Genomic DNA, 17,601 nt, shown 5'->3' with positions numbered 1-17,601 from the left:
CAACAAAATATCATTTTGTTCAGTTCATTGCATGACAACATCTACCCAATCATCTATTATACAAGAATCCCTACTGTGACCGTTATTGTGTCAACAAGAGATATAATAAATGGAAATCAATATTTTCCTTTAGCAGTCAGTCACACAGTATGTATGTCCTGGATTTCTTTTATCACATACTCTAAGTCAGTCCCATTTTGATTTCACAACTTGATTTTGACATTTGAAAAGCAGAATGCAAGCAGACCGGTTATACGCAGAAGCCCAAAAAGTTACACACTCACCAAACCTTCGTTAGACTAATGTCTAAAACAAAGCACTAATTTACTCCTCAGAGTGACAAGTACAGTAGCCAAATTGAACAGTTATTTATGTTGGCAGTTTCACTCTCTAATTCTGCAAGTTGATCTGTAACAGAAACAAAATCATATTGGAGAATTTGGTTGACAATCTTGGAAAAGGAGCAAGAAGAGTTAGCTGAGTCATCTTGATAGTTATTGTTATTAAACTGTGGTTCCCCAGACACAGGTCTTCACTCCAGGGCTCTGCCTATATACTGATTTGTCCTTATCTGTTATCTATGTGACCTCTACTGTTCATTCAGTACTTCCTTCATTTTTTAAATACCCGAGTAAAGGTATGGACAAGTTGCCTATTACACAGTAAGTTCTCAATAAACATAAATCCTCCCCCCACCCTTACCCCGTCTCCCAGAGAGATATTTCTAGATTCCACATTACAGGGAAGCTTCTGGCCCTTAAGGAACTTATGCAGAGAAGTGAAGCTGCCGTCTTAATTGTGATAAATATTATAATTGAGGTCAACACTGTGGTGTGGGAACACAGAGGAGGATCAGCTATCTAAGGCAGGCCTGCTCAGAGACAGCTCTTCAAAAAAGTACGCTGCTCCAAAGGATGAGTCGGATGCATTTAGTGAAGCTACTTATGGACAATTTGCATTTACCACATTCTTGCCACATTTTCTCCCCTTTGCCTTGAGTACACCATTCTCTCCTGTTTCTTACCTTCTTCAGCAACTGGTCTTTCTTAGCTTCCTTTGCTGTTCCTTTTCATCTCCATGGCCTCTCATAGTTGCTCTGGTCTGAGGTATAATTCTAGATGTAGTCTAGTCATATGGCTCTAAACATCATCTCATGGTTCCCAGATTTCTATCTCCATTTCTTAACCCCAGACTCATAGATTCAATTGCTGACTTGATATGTCCACCTAGACTTCTAGTAAGGTTCACAATTCTAGAACTACACTTTCGGTGTTCTCGCCTGCTTCCTTCCCTTCTTAGTGATGTCCTTCCAGGTGCCTTCACCCCAAACCAAATATTTTATCCCCCACCCCCACTCATACTCACACCCAGTCCTAAGAGTGTTCCTGCGAGATCCAGCATCTGACCACTTCTCAGTATTTTCATCACTACCACCTAGATTTAAGCCACTATCCCTTCTCTATTTTTTAGTTCAGCCATTTAATTGTCCTCCTTTTTTCCTCCTTGTCCCCTTCAGTTTATTCTCAGCATAATGGCCAGAAGGATACTCTTGAAATGTGAGTCAGACTGTCACTCCTCTGGTTCATTCTCAAAAGCCATTTTATCCCCCTTTAAAAATGCAAACCAGGTAGTTCATACTTTTGATCCAATCTGAAGGACTTCTTATCTCAATGAAAGCAGAATCCCAAACCCAGCTGCGTTATCATCTCTTGACTTCCTTTCCTATGTTCCTCCCTTTGCTCACTTGGCTTCAACCACACCAGCCTCATCATCTTGCCATAAACATATCAGGGTGTTGTAGTGAGAACGGAAAGTCTCCCTCCTCCTACCCCACCGCACAGAGTCACAGGGCCAACTCTCTCATCTCCTTCGAGTCTTTGCTCCAGTATCACTTTCTCAAAGACGCTCTCCCTTTCCATCCTTTATAAAATTTCTGATTACAACACGTCACACACCAGGCCCCAGGGATTCAGCAAGTTTATCGTTTGTCAAGGCAGGAAAGTGTTTAGACTGATTTTTGAATGTGGTGCTGAGAGAGAGATTATAGCGAGGTCAGTTTAGGGATAAAAGACGGAAGGGGATGCTTCTACTCCAAGGTGGCAACGCAGCTGGTTAGTAACTTCTTAGCTCTCTCTGCTTCTGTTGTCTAAGGAAACACCTAATTTCTTCTTTTCTAGACAGAAAAGTAATCATTACAGATATTTAGGTAATGTGATTTTATACTAAACTGAAATAGTATTTATGGTATTTAAAAACCTTTTCAAAGGGTCCCGGGTTCAATTCCAGTCAAGGACACATACCTCGGTTGCAGGCTTCTCCCCTGCTCCGGGTGCGTGCAGGAGGCAACCAATCAATGTGTTTCTTTCACATCAATATTCCTGTCTTTCCCTCTCTCTTCCACTCTCTCTAGAAATCAATGGAAAAATATCCTCGAGTGAAAATAAAAAACACCTTTCCATTATTGGGCATCATCTACAAGGTTTATTTGTCTGTTGTTCAGCAAATCGTTAAATATACCTACCATGGCATCAGAAGGTCCCTTATGGGAATTACTAAGTTTGATAACTTGGTTAAAGTTGCAGTATATAGGAACACTGAAATTTTTGTATTTAAGAAGCACCTGTGGAAACATATCTGAAAACTTTGTTTTAGTAATCTCAATTTAAAAAAAAAAAAGCACTGTGCTTCATCATCCGTCCTTTATTTGTTCCTTAAGTAGTTGAATACCATCTTTGTGACAGGCAAAGCTCAAGTACATAATTAGTAATATAGATAAGTAATCAGCAAAATCAGTATCTTGTGAGAAATGTCTTACTGTTGTAGCAGAGGATAATGTGGAAACACGTGGGAAATAGCCTTGACCTTGAGTGTCAGGGAAGGTTCTCCAGATGAATTGATAGCACTGCTTAAGCAAATGAGAGTGACAGGGTTGAAGTACATGAAATAAAGCTGGATTTTTATGTTTTCATCATATATTTTTCAGCATATTTTATATTTTATTTAAAAAAAAGAGGTAATCCAGTTTATGGAGATTCTAAAAAATGGAGATTAGATGAGGACTTCAACCCTCAGAAGGGCCCAGCATGTCCAGTAATAATAGGAATGGATATTTTATTTTTTTTAGATCCTCACCTGAGGATATGTTTTTATTGATTTTTAGAGAGAGAGGAAGAGAAAGAGAGAGAAATTGATATGAGGTAGAATCTATCGAGCCACCCGGTCAGGACTGAATATAATTTTTTTAATGTCTACTTACACTATTGCATTTAATTCACATCACAGTAGATATTGTCATCATGATTTATTTGCCCAGTTTATAATCTGAATGGTAGTCGGACTAAGAATAACAAATCAGAAAAAAAAAAAAGAATAACAAACCAGGACATTGAGGATTAGGATTCCTCTTATTCTTAGGCAAATTATCTGAACGCCTTCTTCCCATTAATTGGCGAGATGACACTATTAAATTTTTTCTAACATTATCTCTGGATTATTTTAGGAATTGAATAATGAAATTATATTAAGAATTATAGACTTTAATATGATTTTTTAAATTCACATATTTGCTTCCTCAAAGCCCTTGAGCTCCTGATCCTAGTAGGGCTTGAGGAGGAGAAGTTAACTGTCAAGGTCAAAATATTTCATTGAGTTTTTACTAATAAATAATCATTTATCAACCTCTATCAAGGTACGAGTTTTCTGAAAGAGAGAAGTTTAGGCTAGTGTTTTGCCTCATTTTTCAAAGTAAGACTTTTTTTTACAATGAAATTGTCAAATAATGGATTTACAGCAAAATCTATATATTTAAAGAGCCAGGGTCCTAACATCCACAAGGACTGAAGGCTTGACCTAACACCAGAAGTCAGTGCTGCGTTGCCAAGGTGACCCAGCACTGACTGCTGAGGGGGCTGTGGATAAGGCTCAGAGAGAGACCCAAAGAGAGAGGCAGGGTCTGATCCGCAGCCTCTGTGGAAGATGTTGATCAGCCGTTGCCTCTCTCTTTTTCTCGGGCTTTGCCAGCATCTGGGCCTCTGTTTCTCTCTGGGCTTCCAAGGGGGTTGCTGATCAGCCCCGCCTCTTTGATCAGGCCCAGAGATAGGCCTGGAGATGCTGAATGGCATAGAAACTGACCAATCAGAACCTAATCTGGGTGAAGTGCCAGGAGTCAATGGCTGCCTAGGAGGCAGAGCTTTTGATGCTGACTGGCATTGAAACTGACCAATCAGAACCAAATCTGAGTGAAGTGTGAGGAGCCAGTGTCTTCCTAGGAAGCAGAGCTTTTGACACTGACTGGCATAGGGATGGGGCCTAAACCATCAGTAGGACATCCCCCAAGGGGTTCCCAATTGGAAAGGGTGCAGGCTGGGCTGAGGGAACCCACCTCTCCCATGTGTGAATTTCATGCACCAGGTCACTAGTATTATCATAACGACATATAACTTCGCAACTCTACACAATGTTGGTTACATAGATATTGTGAATTCCCACAATGTCAGCACCACCAAAATTGATTTTAAGTACAATCATTAGTCAATATGAAGTAATCTTTTTCATTAGTCAGGTTGCTTCTTAGTGACATGATTTAACTAACAACTAAAATACTTTTTTTTATTATTTAAACTATAATGGCTCTACTCATCCAGTTTACCCAGGCTTAAGAAAATATAACCAACCAATCAATCAAATGAAACCTTCCCATCCTAATGTTCTAAAAATACTTTCAAATGCTTATACTGTTTTTAGTAAGCACTAAATTGTTACTAAGTTGATGTGTTTACTAACTCTATTTGTTCCAGGTCACAAAACTTTGCTGTTTATTTTTAAACATGGATAGTATTCAGTGATTTTTTTTCCCTAGCCTGTCTCATTCCACTGTGTCTAGTAAATAAAATGATAAAATTGGAAAACTACTGGACTCTAGAGGAATTAGGCTAGATTTCCAAAAAGTTATTTATATAACATTTTAAGCAGATAATAAGTTCAACCTATATAAATAATATTTTTAAAGCATTTGAACAAAAATATGGCTGAACTAAACCACTTTTCCTATGTTGTTATAAACAATTCAGGGGACTGCCCATTTATTTTGTGTATCCTTACAGTGTAAGCATTGTTATTTAAAGACCTTCTGTGGTTGGTTACTTGATAATTTAAAAGTCCAATTCATGGAACTGTGGAAATTTTAAGGTGTTAGTTTTATAAAATTTAATCTTGGCTCCTATCTATTATTTTTAGGCCTGTGAGATAAAGTTCCCATGGTTTTTATCTGGAAAATTCCCACTCTGTTTAAATGTAATAAGTTTATTCAAGAGAATGGAAAAATGAAAATCAAGTAACTATTCCCATTCCTAGCCCCATTCCTTTTTCTTTTGCCTGAAATTGCTTTAGCGAGGAAAATGGAATGAAAATGGAATATGGAGTAAAAATGGGATGGGTGTGTGTACATGATTGTATACGTGTGTGTATATTTTTATATCTACATTATATTTTATTCAGTACCTGACACATATTAAGCATCAAATGAATATTCTTAAAATCAATCTACCAAACTCGTATCAGGAGACATTACCCATTTTGTCTGAGAACCATCAAGTTTTCTGAATGATCCCTAGTAAACTTTGTTTTAATAAAACCACTGGGTCTAATTTCTGTATTCAAGAAAGGAAAGTGAAGAAAATTTTTACCCATGAAAGCCTAGCTCTGTCCAATTCTAAGAAACTTAGTATAATTGGGTCACAACAGGTAATATAGAAGAGGATCTATGGTCCTGTTCACCATTAGTGAAGTTATTAAGAGCATGGAGTATTTGGCCTCCGGTTGGGGTGATCAACTTTTTATAGAGCCAACTGGGAAATAGCACTACCAGATCAAAAGTATATGTAATATGCATAAAGTTATTACTACTTAATCGTGACAATTCATAGTATCAGGCTTGTAGGAATGAGTTTCCAGCTCTCCAGAAATGGCCATCCACTTTGTCTCTATAGGCTTGCTCTGGTAAACCAGCTGTTTGTCAATTAGTCCTTTTGCATTTAGGAATCATCAGATAGTCTGTTAATACCCAAAATGTTCATCATTTTTAAATACTTCCAAGTATATTGGATGTCAACATAAAGTAAAATACTGTCATGGAAAATGGTTTTAAAAGCACTGAAGTAATTTTGCATTATGAAGTCTATATTAAATTTCAAATAAATTACAGTTTCAATAAAGAAATGAGAAAGTCTTATTTAACTTGACTGTTTTGTTTTGTTTTTTTTTCCTGGTGCTACATTCTAGAAACAGTCTTAAATCCCAAAAATAAGTCATGCTTTTCTGTTTATGAGTTTTTGTCCTGAACCTACACAGAACTTCATGCATCTCAAGTAGAATCAATTCACATTTTTCCAGGTTCCTTACAGTCTATTCAGAGCTCATCACACGGTTTTAGAGAAACATCATATAAATTTATTCTACTGTAATCTGTTTCTTCATTTTCACCTGTCATATATTTTAAGATTAGAGAAATAAATTCTTCTCGTCTCATACTTTGAAACTATGATTTTATAGAAGGCCAATATTTTAACATTTTTCTATGGCTAGACAATGATAGCAATTTTGGAGGCACATGTCTCAGGAGACTGTCTTCTTCCATTTCTAGAAAGTTAGGAATCCTGTTAAATACTTCTTCACATTTTGTAGAAACTGAAAAGTAACCCCCAAATTTCATTATTAAACCTCATTATCACAAGTAAGCAAATCACACCCATTTTTAGGAGCCTTGTCTATAAGATAAAAGGACACTGCGTAGGTATGATCTGTTCATTTTCTTATGTAAAGGGATTATAGGCCCAATGGAACTTTCCAAAATTTACATTTGCATTATCTGTTAAATATGCAGATAGATGGGCAAAATCTACTTTATAGCTGGCCAAGGTATTAACATTTTGCTTTGAAATTCTATTTTTCACATTAAAGTACATAAGAGCTAAGGAAAACATTATTTCGTTGCTATGATTCAACATATCACTTGATATACTTTAGAAAGCATGATCTTTTCATAAGATCTGAGAGAAATCAGCTCACATTATAAGGAGCCAAAATATTGGTTATCAAATCTTCCCCTTTTGTATACCCACAGGGCATTTTAGATGTATCCTCTGGATCAGAAAAAGTAACTTTACTCAGATACATAGAAAAATTAAGGGAGCAAGACAATAGTGCATGTTTATTCTTGTGGTCTACTCAAGATTTTCCTACACCATTAATTTCAACTGAGCATTGGTGTTTTTTTGGGGGAGGGGGGGATTAAACACACACACACACACACACACACACACACACACGAACAACAACAACAAAAAGAAAACTTTTGATTTCACAAAAACTTGCCTGTCACATCCTAGACTTGTGAGATTCAGCCTCTGTGTGCACAATCACACAACCTTCTCTGTCATGCCAGGTCCCGAAGTCATTCCTGCATGTGGTGCACTATGCTCTGTTTTGGCTATCTTGCTAACCCAGTTTTATATGTCCTTCCATGAATCTTTAAAATAAAATATATTTCAACTTCTTTTTCAGTATTATCATGTTATTGTATTATAGTCACTCTCAGTTATATCGAGCTATTAGAAAAGATGATTACAATATCACAGTGTTAGAAATTAAAGCAGTACAGTCTTGATACAAAAACCCAACAGTTAACCCAAAATCCAAAATCCAAAATGGCAATGACGCAGGCGTTCCACACCACCCCAGCCGCTCTGGGCCTCTGGCCAGCATGGGAAGGTGGAAAAGTGGCTCTAGCACCTGAACGAAGACAGAAAGGTGGCCCCGGGCTGGAGGGAAGGCAGAAAGGAGGCTCCAGCCAGAGCGAAGGTCGTGCCGGCAGCCAGGGGAAAAAGGAAGGCCCATTCTTGCGTGAATCTTCATGCATCGGGCCTCTAGTAGTATCATATAATAGTGTTTTATAGGATTAAGTGAGTACCCTAATAAAATAAATCAGCACTCCTAATAGAATATGACATTTTGAAAATCATCATCCTCATCATCCATCACTGTATTCACCTTAGAAATGCTAAGAATGGAATTTTCCATCTGCATAGTTTCATTTCTTTCCCTCACCCCAGATACTTCAAAGTAAGACTTGAGATACTCCTATAATCTTTTTCTTACTTACTGCTTGATCAGCTCATTTCCTTTGGAAATTTCTGAGTGATCATTTTTTTGTTTTACCAACTTTAATCTATCTTTTTCTTCTACCTGTATCTGCATTTAATTCTCAGTTGTTGTAAGATAGTAAATTCCCACATTTTCTACTATTTCCTTTTCTGTTTCCTTCATTATGGATATTGCAAGATCTGGTTCACTAAATTTGGTGAGAGTTTAATTTAAAAAAAAATTCAAACCAAAAATAAACTGATGAACAAAATAGAACCATAAGCATGAAGCACTGGAACAGACTGGGGGACATCAGAATGGAGTGGTGTGGGAGGGCTGGATAGAAGAAGGTAAAGAGATTAGCCAAAGAGCATATATGCATAGTCCATGGTCACAGACAACAGTGTGGTGAAGGCCAGGAGAGATAGGCAGGGGATGGGAGGAAATAGGCAAAGAGGGTGGAAAATGGGGGACATCTGTAATAGTGTCAACAGTAAAAATAAATTTTAAAAAGTTCAAAGCAAGAAAAATCTCAATAACTTAGGTCATGCTATGCTATGCTTCTGATGCCAAAGAGATTTGTTGAATGCCTTTTATTAAATCGAGAGGACAACTGTATATTTTTTATGTGATCTTACTTTGCCAGTATTTCTCTCTTAGCAATTAAAGCCTGAATATATTTAGATTGCTCCCCCCACCTCAATTTGACACAAATTTGAAAATTGTTGCTGAATTTTTTTGGTTAATTTACTATAAAAATTATAAGAAATACAGTCATATTGTTCTTACTGTTACCCAACTGTGACCTTTGTCCTGTTCTGACAAGTAAATCCAAATTTCCTCTGACCATTGAGCCCTTTATTTTTCCAAGCATTTGCAGGGTGACCTGTGTGTCTGATGACATGGTTCCCAAGATGCAGAGCAATGCTAGGAACTTATTTCACAGAATTCATGTCACATTTTTCAGAAAATAGGCCTTTCCTGGCCTTACTGGCTTCAGTGAAATTCACAAATCAAACCAATGAAGTAATGCTTATTTGATACATTAATAGCAAAGCAAGTGTTCGTAGATTTGCAAAAAAGGAAAAAAAACAAACAAACCACACCTCATTTTAGCTATATTACAAATATTTCAGAACAAGATATGTTTAAGAGGCAAATTAAAATTCATATTACTGTGCTTTAACAAATTTGACACAACATTAAAATAATATATTATTATGCAGTAAGTAAAACAGGTTCTTAATCATTACTGGCCCAGAGTTAATAATTATTATAGGGTGATAGTTCTACCAGTGTCTGGAAAGTGCAACTTTCTAAAAGTATTTAAAAAAAAGAATAAACCATCCAGAGGGGTCCAAAATTAATGCAGATAGTTTGTGTTCCATATGGAAACACTTACGCAATTAAAATGAAAACCATTTCAAATATCATTCTCCATATTGTTTACTGACTTGAGTTTTGGATAATAAAGTTAGAAACATTCAGATTTCCACAGAAAGTCTTGGTGAACTCTCATTGAATTATTTGTAAACCATGAGGCAAAAACCACATTTTCCTATTTCATGAATTTGGTCTTATTTTCATTAAATGTGCTTAAAGGTATATTTATCACAGTAGCATGAAGCCTCAGTTATTTTATCTCTATGTGTTTGAGGCTTCTCATAGTCAAAGCAATAAGCAGTTTGTTCAAGGTAGCAATTGCAAAATTGGAGTGACAAAGTTAAATTCATGTCTCTAGAGGCTAAGATTTACTCTACAGTCCTCTTGCTTCCATAAATAGTTTTACCTTTATTGTCATAATTGTTTGATACCTTGACATTTCAACATATATGAAGATAGTATTGTAACAACTTATTCTTCAGCTCTAATTTTCTTTAACTTTATTCAAATTTCTAGAGCAAGTGCTTGAAGAACCAGGTGTCCCCAAAACTGTACAATGGGCAGCATGATGCAACTTTTAGTGTATAATCTAAATCCATTATAGAAGAAAAGGATAGTTAAAGAGATATTCATTTTTTGAGTCAGCACATTATTTATCCACTTTGTGGTGGACATTTTTTTTTGTAGGGGCTGGGGATACATTGGTAATCACAGGCAATAAGGCAACTTGTTTTCTTAGAGTATATTTCTAGTGGAGGGCACAGACAATAAACAAGAAATATCAATAAGTATATATACTTTAGGCATGTGCTAAGGAGAAAAAAATAGTTCAGAAAAACTAACGAAGAGAATCAGAATGGGGAGCAGTTGTTTGCAATTTTTGATAGCATGAATCAGGAAAACCCTCTGTGAAAAGGTGACCTTTGAATGAAGGACTGGAGGAAGATAGCAATAAACCATGCAGATATCTTTTGGGAGAACATTCTAGGCCCAGGGCACACCAAGTGCAAAAAACTCTGTGGCTAGAATATGTTTGATATAATCAAAGAACAGTGCAGACCAACTAGGGTAGGATAAACTGAATAAAGGGGAACATGGGAAATTAGGCACAGGGGTACTGATGTTATAGTATGTTGCAGACCTTTGTAAAAATTTTGGGTTTTATTTTTTTGAGATGGATGGAGACATTGGATGATTTCAGCAATGAGTCATATTCTTTGACTTACATTTTTTTTTTAAATCTCTCTGTTCTGGTGAATGTGGAGGGAGGACATGAAGGTTAATAAAGTAGGGAGATCAATTAAGAGGCTATTTGGTGCAGTTGAGGTGACGAGAAGCTGTCAGAATCAGATCTTCTGATGTACTGAACATAGTATGTGAAAGAGAGGAATCGATGTGACTCCTACGTTTTTGGCCAGAACACTGTAAAGAATGAAGTTGCTCTTTATTGAAATGGGGAAAACAGAGGGAAGAGCAGATTTGGAAAGTGGAGAGTGGTGAAACAGGATAAGATTATGTGCTCAGTTTGGACATATAATCTTCCATACATTTTTAAACATTTGAGATTAAATGATTGCTAAAGCTATACTGACATAGAGGATTTAGCTCCAAGGCAACTTGGTCTAAGTGGTATTATGGTAATCATTCAAACCCAAATATTTTTAAAGCATTTTTTATGTGTTCAGCCTAGCACTGAGTGGTGAGGTATATTAATAATATCAGTTAGTAAGGTATAAGATTAAAATATCTCAAGGCACATAATGGATGCAGTTTATGTAATGGGGAATTGAGTTGCATAGTGCTCACAAACATGGAACCTTGGAAACAGGAAAACAATACTTGATCCATGATCACATTGTTAAAACTATACCCACAAGTTTTATTCAAATGGCCGTCCTCTTGAAGGGGGTGTGGTTTTTTTTTTCATAGCTTGGCCCCCTGGAAGTTCTATTATGCCAGACTATTATAAAGAAGGCTATATTAACAGCTCTCATTGGCATTTCATCTCCATTGTTCTTGTCCCTCTGTGTTACTAATCACATTCTAGTTGTGGGTTGCATTCAGAATGCTGCTTTCCCAGTATAGTATACACAAGGTGTTGGTAGTGATGTTTTCTGAGCTAGACAGTCATATCTGAAAGTTGAATTAATCACTAGATGCTGGGGTCCAGCCCCAGCGGGTCCAGGGGTCCCCAAAGGTGTGGACGGAGTCGGCGAAGAAGGAATGACACGGAGACAGCGTTCAGTTGATCAGCAGCCTTGCCAGGATCTCTAGCCACAATCTCCAGCCAACTTCGGTTTAGGTTCTCTAGCCAGGTTTGGTCGCCAGGTTCTGTAGCCGGGTTCTTCAGCCAGGTTCTATCTAGGTTCTCCAACCAAGTTCTGTAGCCAGGTTCTGTCCAGGATCTTTTGCCATGTTCTCTCCAGCGAAGTTCTTCTGTCTCTTCTGCTGGGGAAGGGGTTAAGAGGTTTTATTCCCTCCCTAACTTCAGGGGAAAATCCCTACCTGGGGAAACAACCTTTCTCGGAGAGGTGACCTTGGTTAAAACACATAGTGCCAAGAAGGTGAGCAAACATATTAAGAACAGTATGCCATATATACCAGGTCCCTTGAAACAACAAGGATGGACTGGCTCCCAGCAACTAGACTTTTTTGTTTTCTTTGAGTGCTATGTACTTTGTGTACAATGTTTTGGCATCTGGCATTCTTTTATTAATAACTTCATGGGGGTTTTGAAGGACCTATGAAGGCACCAAGTAAAGTAAATAAGTTTCTAATAATGCAGCTACCCAGAGAAAAGAGGAGTTTTGGGTTCCTTTTTCTGTTTTTTCTTCATTCTTTTTTCCCGCCTTTAAGTATTTTTGGTCTTTAGGACACATTTGAGGATGCATGATGTCTGCCATTTTCCCCGTTATGGGAGACTGCCGTGCTGAAGGCTGGTGCTTGATGCTGTCACAGCACCTTTCCTTTGAGTCAAAGTAGAGAGCAAATAGGCCTCTGTACAGGGACCCAGGGAGCACGGACCGCTCTCCACTCTCAAACAGTACAAGTAATTTAAGCGCTCAGAGACCCAGCACTACTTTAGTGGTGTCCCCTGGAGAACAATTCAGCTAAAGCAGAATGTCATGTGGTTTTCTTTCATGATTTGAGCTCCTTCCCAGAAATGTATCTAGAGTTATGCAGGAATATTTCAAAACTGTTTCATTGACAGTGTTCTAGCAGAGTTTGTTTTTTTTTTTTTAAATCAAATAACAACTGTGAAGTCATATCTGGCAATATGAGAAGTGCTATGATTCAGGTTACAGCACAGTACCTTGGTTGTAAAAAGAATTTTCACATTCAGAATAACCTTACATGAAGTTTGTATAAAACATAAAAGTGTGAAGTTTGAATAAAAACAAGTAAAAATGAAAAACCTGGATATTTTTCTTTATTTAGAGGGGAAAATGACATTGGGGAAGACAACAAAATGAAGCCATTCCCATTCAAAATCAAAAATCTATTTTTTATGATTACACATTTTAAAAAAGGTGTCAATGAGAAACACATCTTTTTGCTTTCTACTAAAATAGGTATCTGTGTGTTCTAATTTTAGTATTGAGGCATATATCCATAAAAATAAATGACATTGATTTATGTATTTTGATATTTTACATAGATAGTATCATGCTGCACAGATCATTTTACATTTAAAAATATGTAATATTAGATTTTTGAGAAGTATACATTTGTGTGACTATATATATATCCAGAACACTGATTTCCTACTACTCTTTAGACCAGCGGTTCTCAACCTGTGGGTCGCGACCCCTTTGGGGGTTGAACGACCCTTTCACAGGGGTCGCCTAAGACCATCGGAAATCACATATATAATTACATATTTTTTTGTGATTAATCACTATGCTTTAATTATGTTCAATTTGTAACAATGAAATTGGGGGTCACCACAACATGAGGAACTATATTAAAGGGTCATGGCATTAGGAAGGTTGAGATCCACTGCTTTAGACTATCATTCTATAAATCAACTATTATTTGTTAATTCATTGCTCTGCTGATGAAAGTTAGGTCTTTTAAGGTTTTTCAATAAATCTAAAAAGAAAAGAGGAATTGACAGTCATAGATCATTTCTCACCTATGCTTCACCATCTCGGTGCACTGATGTGTTGGCCCGCTAAAATTCTAAAGCTTCACAGAAGTGGTTTTTACTGGAGGCAAATTACCGTAGGATAGAAATATTACCATAGGGTACAAATAGAGTTCGAACCTTAGAACAAGTACAGAAATGAGATAGTGGATAGACTAAGGAACATGACAGGTATGGAGTTTATAGACTATGTTAATAGAGAAAGAAAATGCAGTTTCATATAGAAGTGTTCATGAGCTTTTACTTTTTCTTAGCACTACTATCTATCTTATGCTGTTATTGGGTATAGTAACTCTGAATGCTTCTATTCCATCTGTATATAATAGGCTCTATTCATGCAAAACCCTTCAAGGATCAAACTTTCTGATCTCCTTAAGCCATTCAATATGGATTTAAATCCAGGAATATCCTCATTCTTTTAGATCTTCCACTAAATAAATGGTACACATATGTTGGTCATTCACCAGAATTAACTGGGGATCTTTATAAAAATGCATACTTTTATAAACTCAATCTTGGAAACTCTGGTCAAGTATTTATAGGACAAAGGTAGGACAGAGGAACTATATTTTTTTAGTAAAAACCCCCCAATGATTAAAAAAGCATTTCAGTTGAGATACCACTGTGTTAAGTGTATAGCTTAATTTCATGTAGAGTATTTCCATAGTAGGAGTTGTCAAAAAATTAGCCTAAAAAATGATATGGGTTAAAAAAAAACGAAAAGCTTTTTTTTCTTTTGAAATCTTTGGCCAGCTTTAAGTTGATGTGTTTCAACTAGTGTTTATATTCTGAAAATGTATGTAGTAAACATTATTGTCATCCATGAGTACCAAACTGATGTATACCTCAGAGAGAATATATAATATTTTACCTATGGACGAGAAAACCCAAACACTTGTCTTATTCATTGTCTAAGTAGAGAACATTTAGTAAATTATTAAAATTATACCTCAGGCCCTTATAACTCTTTATAATCAGTTATGCATAAATGCAACTTACGGCTTTTCTGTTGTGTTTCCAGCACAGTGATGCGGTCCATGACCTTCTTCTGGATGTGATCACGTGGGTTGGAATTTTGCTGTCCCTTGTTTGTCTCCTGATTTGCATCTTCACATTTTGCTTTTTCCGCGGGCTCCAGAGTGACCGTAACACCATCCACAAGAACCTCTGCATCAGCCTCTTTGTGGCAGAACTGCTCTTCCTGATTGGGATCAACCGAACTGACCAACCAGTAAGCAGCTCCCATTGACATGAGTAAAGAATGTTGCACTTCCAGCTGTCCAAGACTGGAAACACTCATGTTTGAAAACACCCCCCCCCTTCCAATTATCTCAGATTGATACTAACTTTCAGATCTTACTCACTTTTTTTCCCCTTTTCATACCCCAATGTCATAAAGAAGCAGCGAATGTTATGCATGTATGTACATTTCTTCAGAAATTCGGTTTATAAACTTACCTTTCTCAAGAATTATCTCTCTTTAATAGCCCCACCCCCCCCCGCCCCGCCTTTTTAAAAACTACAGAGCTGAATATTAAGAACGTTAAGTAAAATGTTTTGGGGAATGGAGGGGTATCATTTCTAACAGATATAATTATTATTTTTTGAAGTTTATAATATACTTTTATTTAAAAGTGATGGATATTATATTAAAAATGGCATGCCTAAATTAGTTTTTCTTTTTTTTTTTAATTTTATTTTTTATTACAAAGGGTATTACATATGTGTCCATTTTTTTCCCCGCCCTAGACAGTCCCCTAGCCTCCCCTATTCCCCAGTGTCTTATGTCCATTGGTTATGCTTATATGCATGCATACAAGTCCTTTGGTTGATCTCTTACCCCCCTACCTCCCGCCCCCGAACCCTCCCCGGTTCTAATTGACATATTTTGGAAAATAGTTCAAACTGTAGGTAATTTTTAGAATATCTAACTCTTTTTTTAAAAAAAAATATATTTTATTGATTTTTTACAGAGAGGAAGGGAGAGGGATAGAGAGTTAGAAACATCAATGAGAGAGAAACATTGATCAGCTGCCTCCTGCACACCCCCCAATGGGGATGTGCCCGCAACCAAGGTACATGCCCTTGACTGGAATCGAACCTGGGACTCTTCAGTCCGCAGGCCGACGCTCTATCCACTGAGCCAAACTGGTTAGGGCAGAATATCTAACTCTTCCCAAATTTTGTTTGACACTTCATATTTGCTCAAGTTCTGTTCACATCTTTAAGTGCCAACTTCATACTTTACTACTACCTACATTTAATCATATTAAGACAGAGAGGTAGTGAGGAAGGGATGGAGGGTGGGAAAAAAAGAACTGTACTAGCCAATTGTTCTTGGTAAAACCAAAAAGAAAATATGAATAACAGATAATAGCTAATATATTAAACGGACTTCATGCCCAGTTACAATTTTTTGTGAGGCCCTTGCACATACGGAAAGTTTGTTCTCAGGACTAAAATGAGAAGAAAACTCTTTTTGAGAAAACTCAGACTAAGCATAATCAATAATTCATTCACTTGATGCTGTTTTCTGGTATGTATGGAGTACTTTACAATAAAAATGCACTTGTATTTGTGATTACACATTCATGATTAATGGCTGTAAAGGGGACAATTATGCTGATTATACTTTTTATTGGTTATCATATACAAATGTGACAGCTTTTCCCATAAACCATACATGTGAATAAGCAATTAAGCTACACATTTCTTTCACCCTGAAAGTAAAGCAGTCTGTTAACAAAAATTAATAGTTGAAGTTCTAACTCTAAAAAGCAAGAAATGGAAAACTGTTTTATTTTCCATAAAGAAATCATTTTATTTCTTCTTAACCTGCACTTCAAACACCATTATTTCTTTTCATTTAGAAGCCTTATTCTTGTTAAATTTCACTAAATGTTGCATGCTGAATAAAACTAATTTCTGACAAAGAGCATAAATAACAATGATTAAAATGAAACCCTGAGTAGGGTCCAGCTCAGCCCAACTTGCCTGTATTCTTGTTGCTGGACTGCTGTCCTCTCCTGCATCCCGCACAGTGGAGGCTCTGCTCTCTCTCTAGCCCTCTGACATTTGACTGCCTCATCTCCCTCTCACTGTCACCTTTCTAATCCAAAGAAATTGACTTACCTTGTCTCATTCTCAAGGACCATACTCATCATTGGATCCATACTAATTAGATAATTTCTATAAATTTGTTGCCCCTTTCTAGCAGGAGCTATAGATTTTAGTTAGGGATTTTATAAGAAATGAAGATCCCCAAAGGAGTGAAAACTTCCAGAATTGACATAAGAAAATTAATATGTGGTCAGCTGAAACATGTAGTGCCTTACATAATATGCCAAAGAGCCATGGTTGGGTGGCACAGTTGGTTGGAGCCTCATCCCATACACTAAAAGGTGGCAGTTCGATTTCCCATTGGGGCACATACCTAGGTTGCCCGTTCGATCCCTGGTTGCAGCCCATATGTGAGGCAACATATCAATGTTTCTCCCTCCTTCTCTCTAAAAATCAATAAACATATCCTTGGATGAGGATTAAAAATAGATGAAGTAAATATGTATTTTTAAAAATAAATAAATAAAAATAAAACATGCCAAAGAAAGTAGTTCAAGCAGTTTTGAACTATTGGCTGCCTTTTTTGACCAAGCTTGTCTAAACTAACATTTAGTACAATAACAGAAACCTGAGAGAAAAAGCACTTCCGGAATACTATTTTAACCTGATCTAATTTTATACCTATGTAGCATGAATTTCCCAATGGTACCATAGGTCCTTTCTGAAACAAGACAGGGAAGAAATAAATTAGAAGTAATAGTGCCCTAACTGGTTTGGTTCAGTAGATAGAGCGTCAGCCTGTGGACTGAAGGGTCCCAGGTTCGATTCCAGTCAAGGACATGTACCTTGGTTGTGGCCACATCCCAATAGAT

The 17,601-nt window shown here is 36.9% G+C and overlaps 1 protein-coding gene across 1 annotated transcript in view; it reads left to right on the top strand.

Annotated features, from left to right (window-relative positions):
• The window catches only part of ADGRL3 (adhesion G protein-coupled receptor L3), a 323,628-nt gene that overhangs the window by 225,755 nt on the left and 80,272 nt on the right, over window positions 1-17,601 (top strand). The window contains exon 12 of the mRNA XM_015565616.1: window positions 14,691-14,900. Coding sequence (XP_015421102.1) covers window positions 14,691-14,900 — 210 coding nt within the window. The remainder of the gene's footprint in view (window positions 1-14,690; window positions 14,901-17,601) is intronic.

Source organism: Myotis davidii, unplaced genomic scaffold, assembly GCF_000327345.1.
Source record: "Myotis davidii unplaced genomic scaffold, ASM32734v1 scaffold352, whole genome shotgun sequence".
NCBI lineage: Eukaryota > Metazoa > Chordata > Mammalia > Chiroptera > Vespertilionidae > Myotis > Myotis davidii.
Note: the sequence above shows the minus strand (reverse complement) of the source record. Positions and strands in the feature narration are given on the sequence as shown.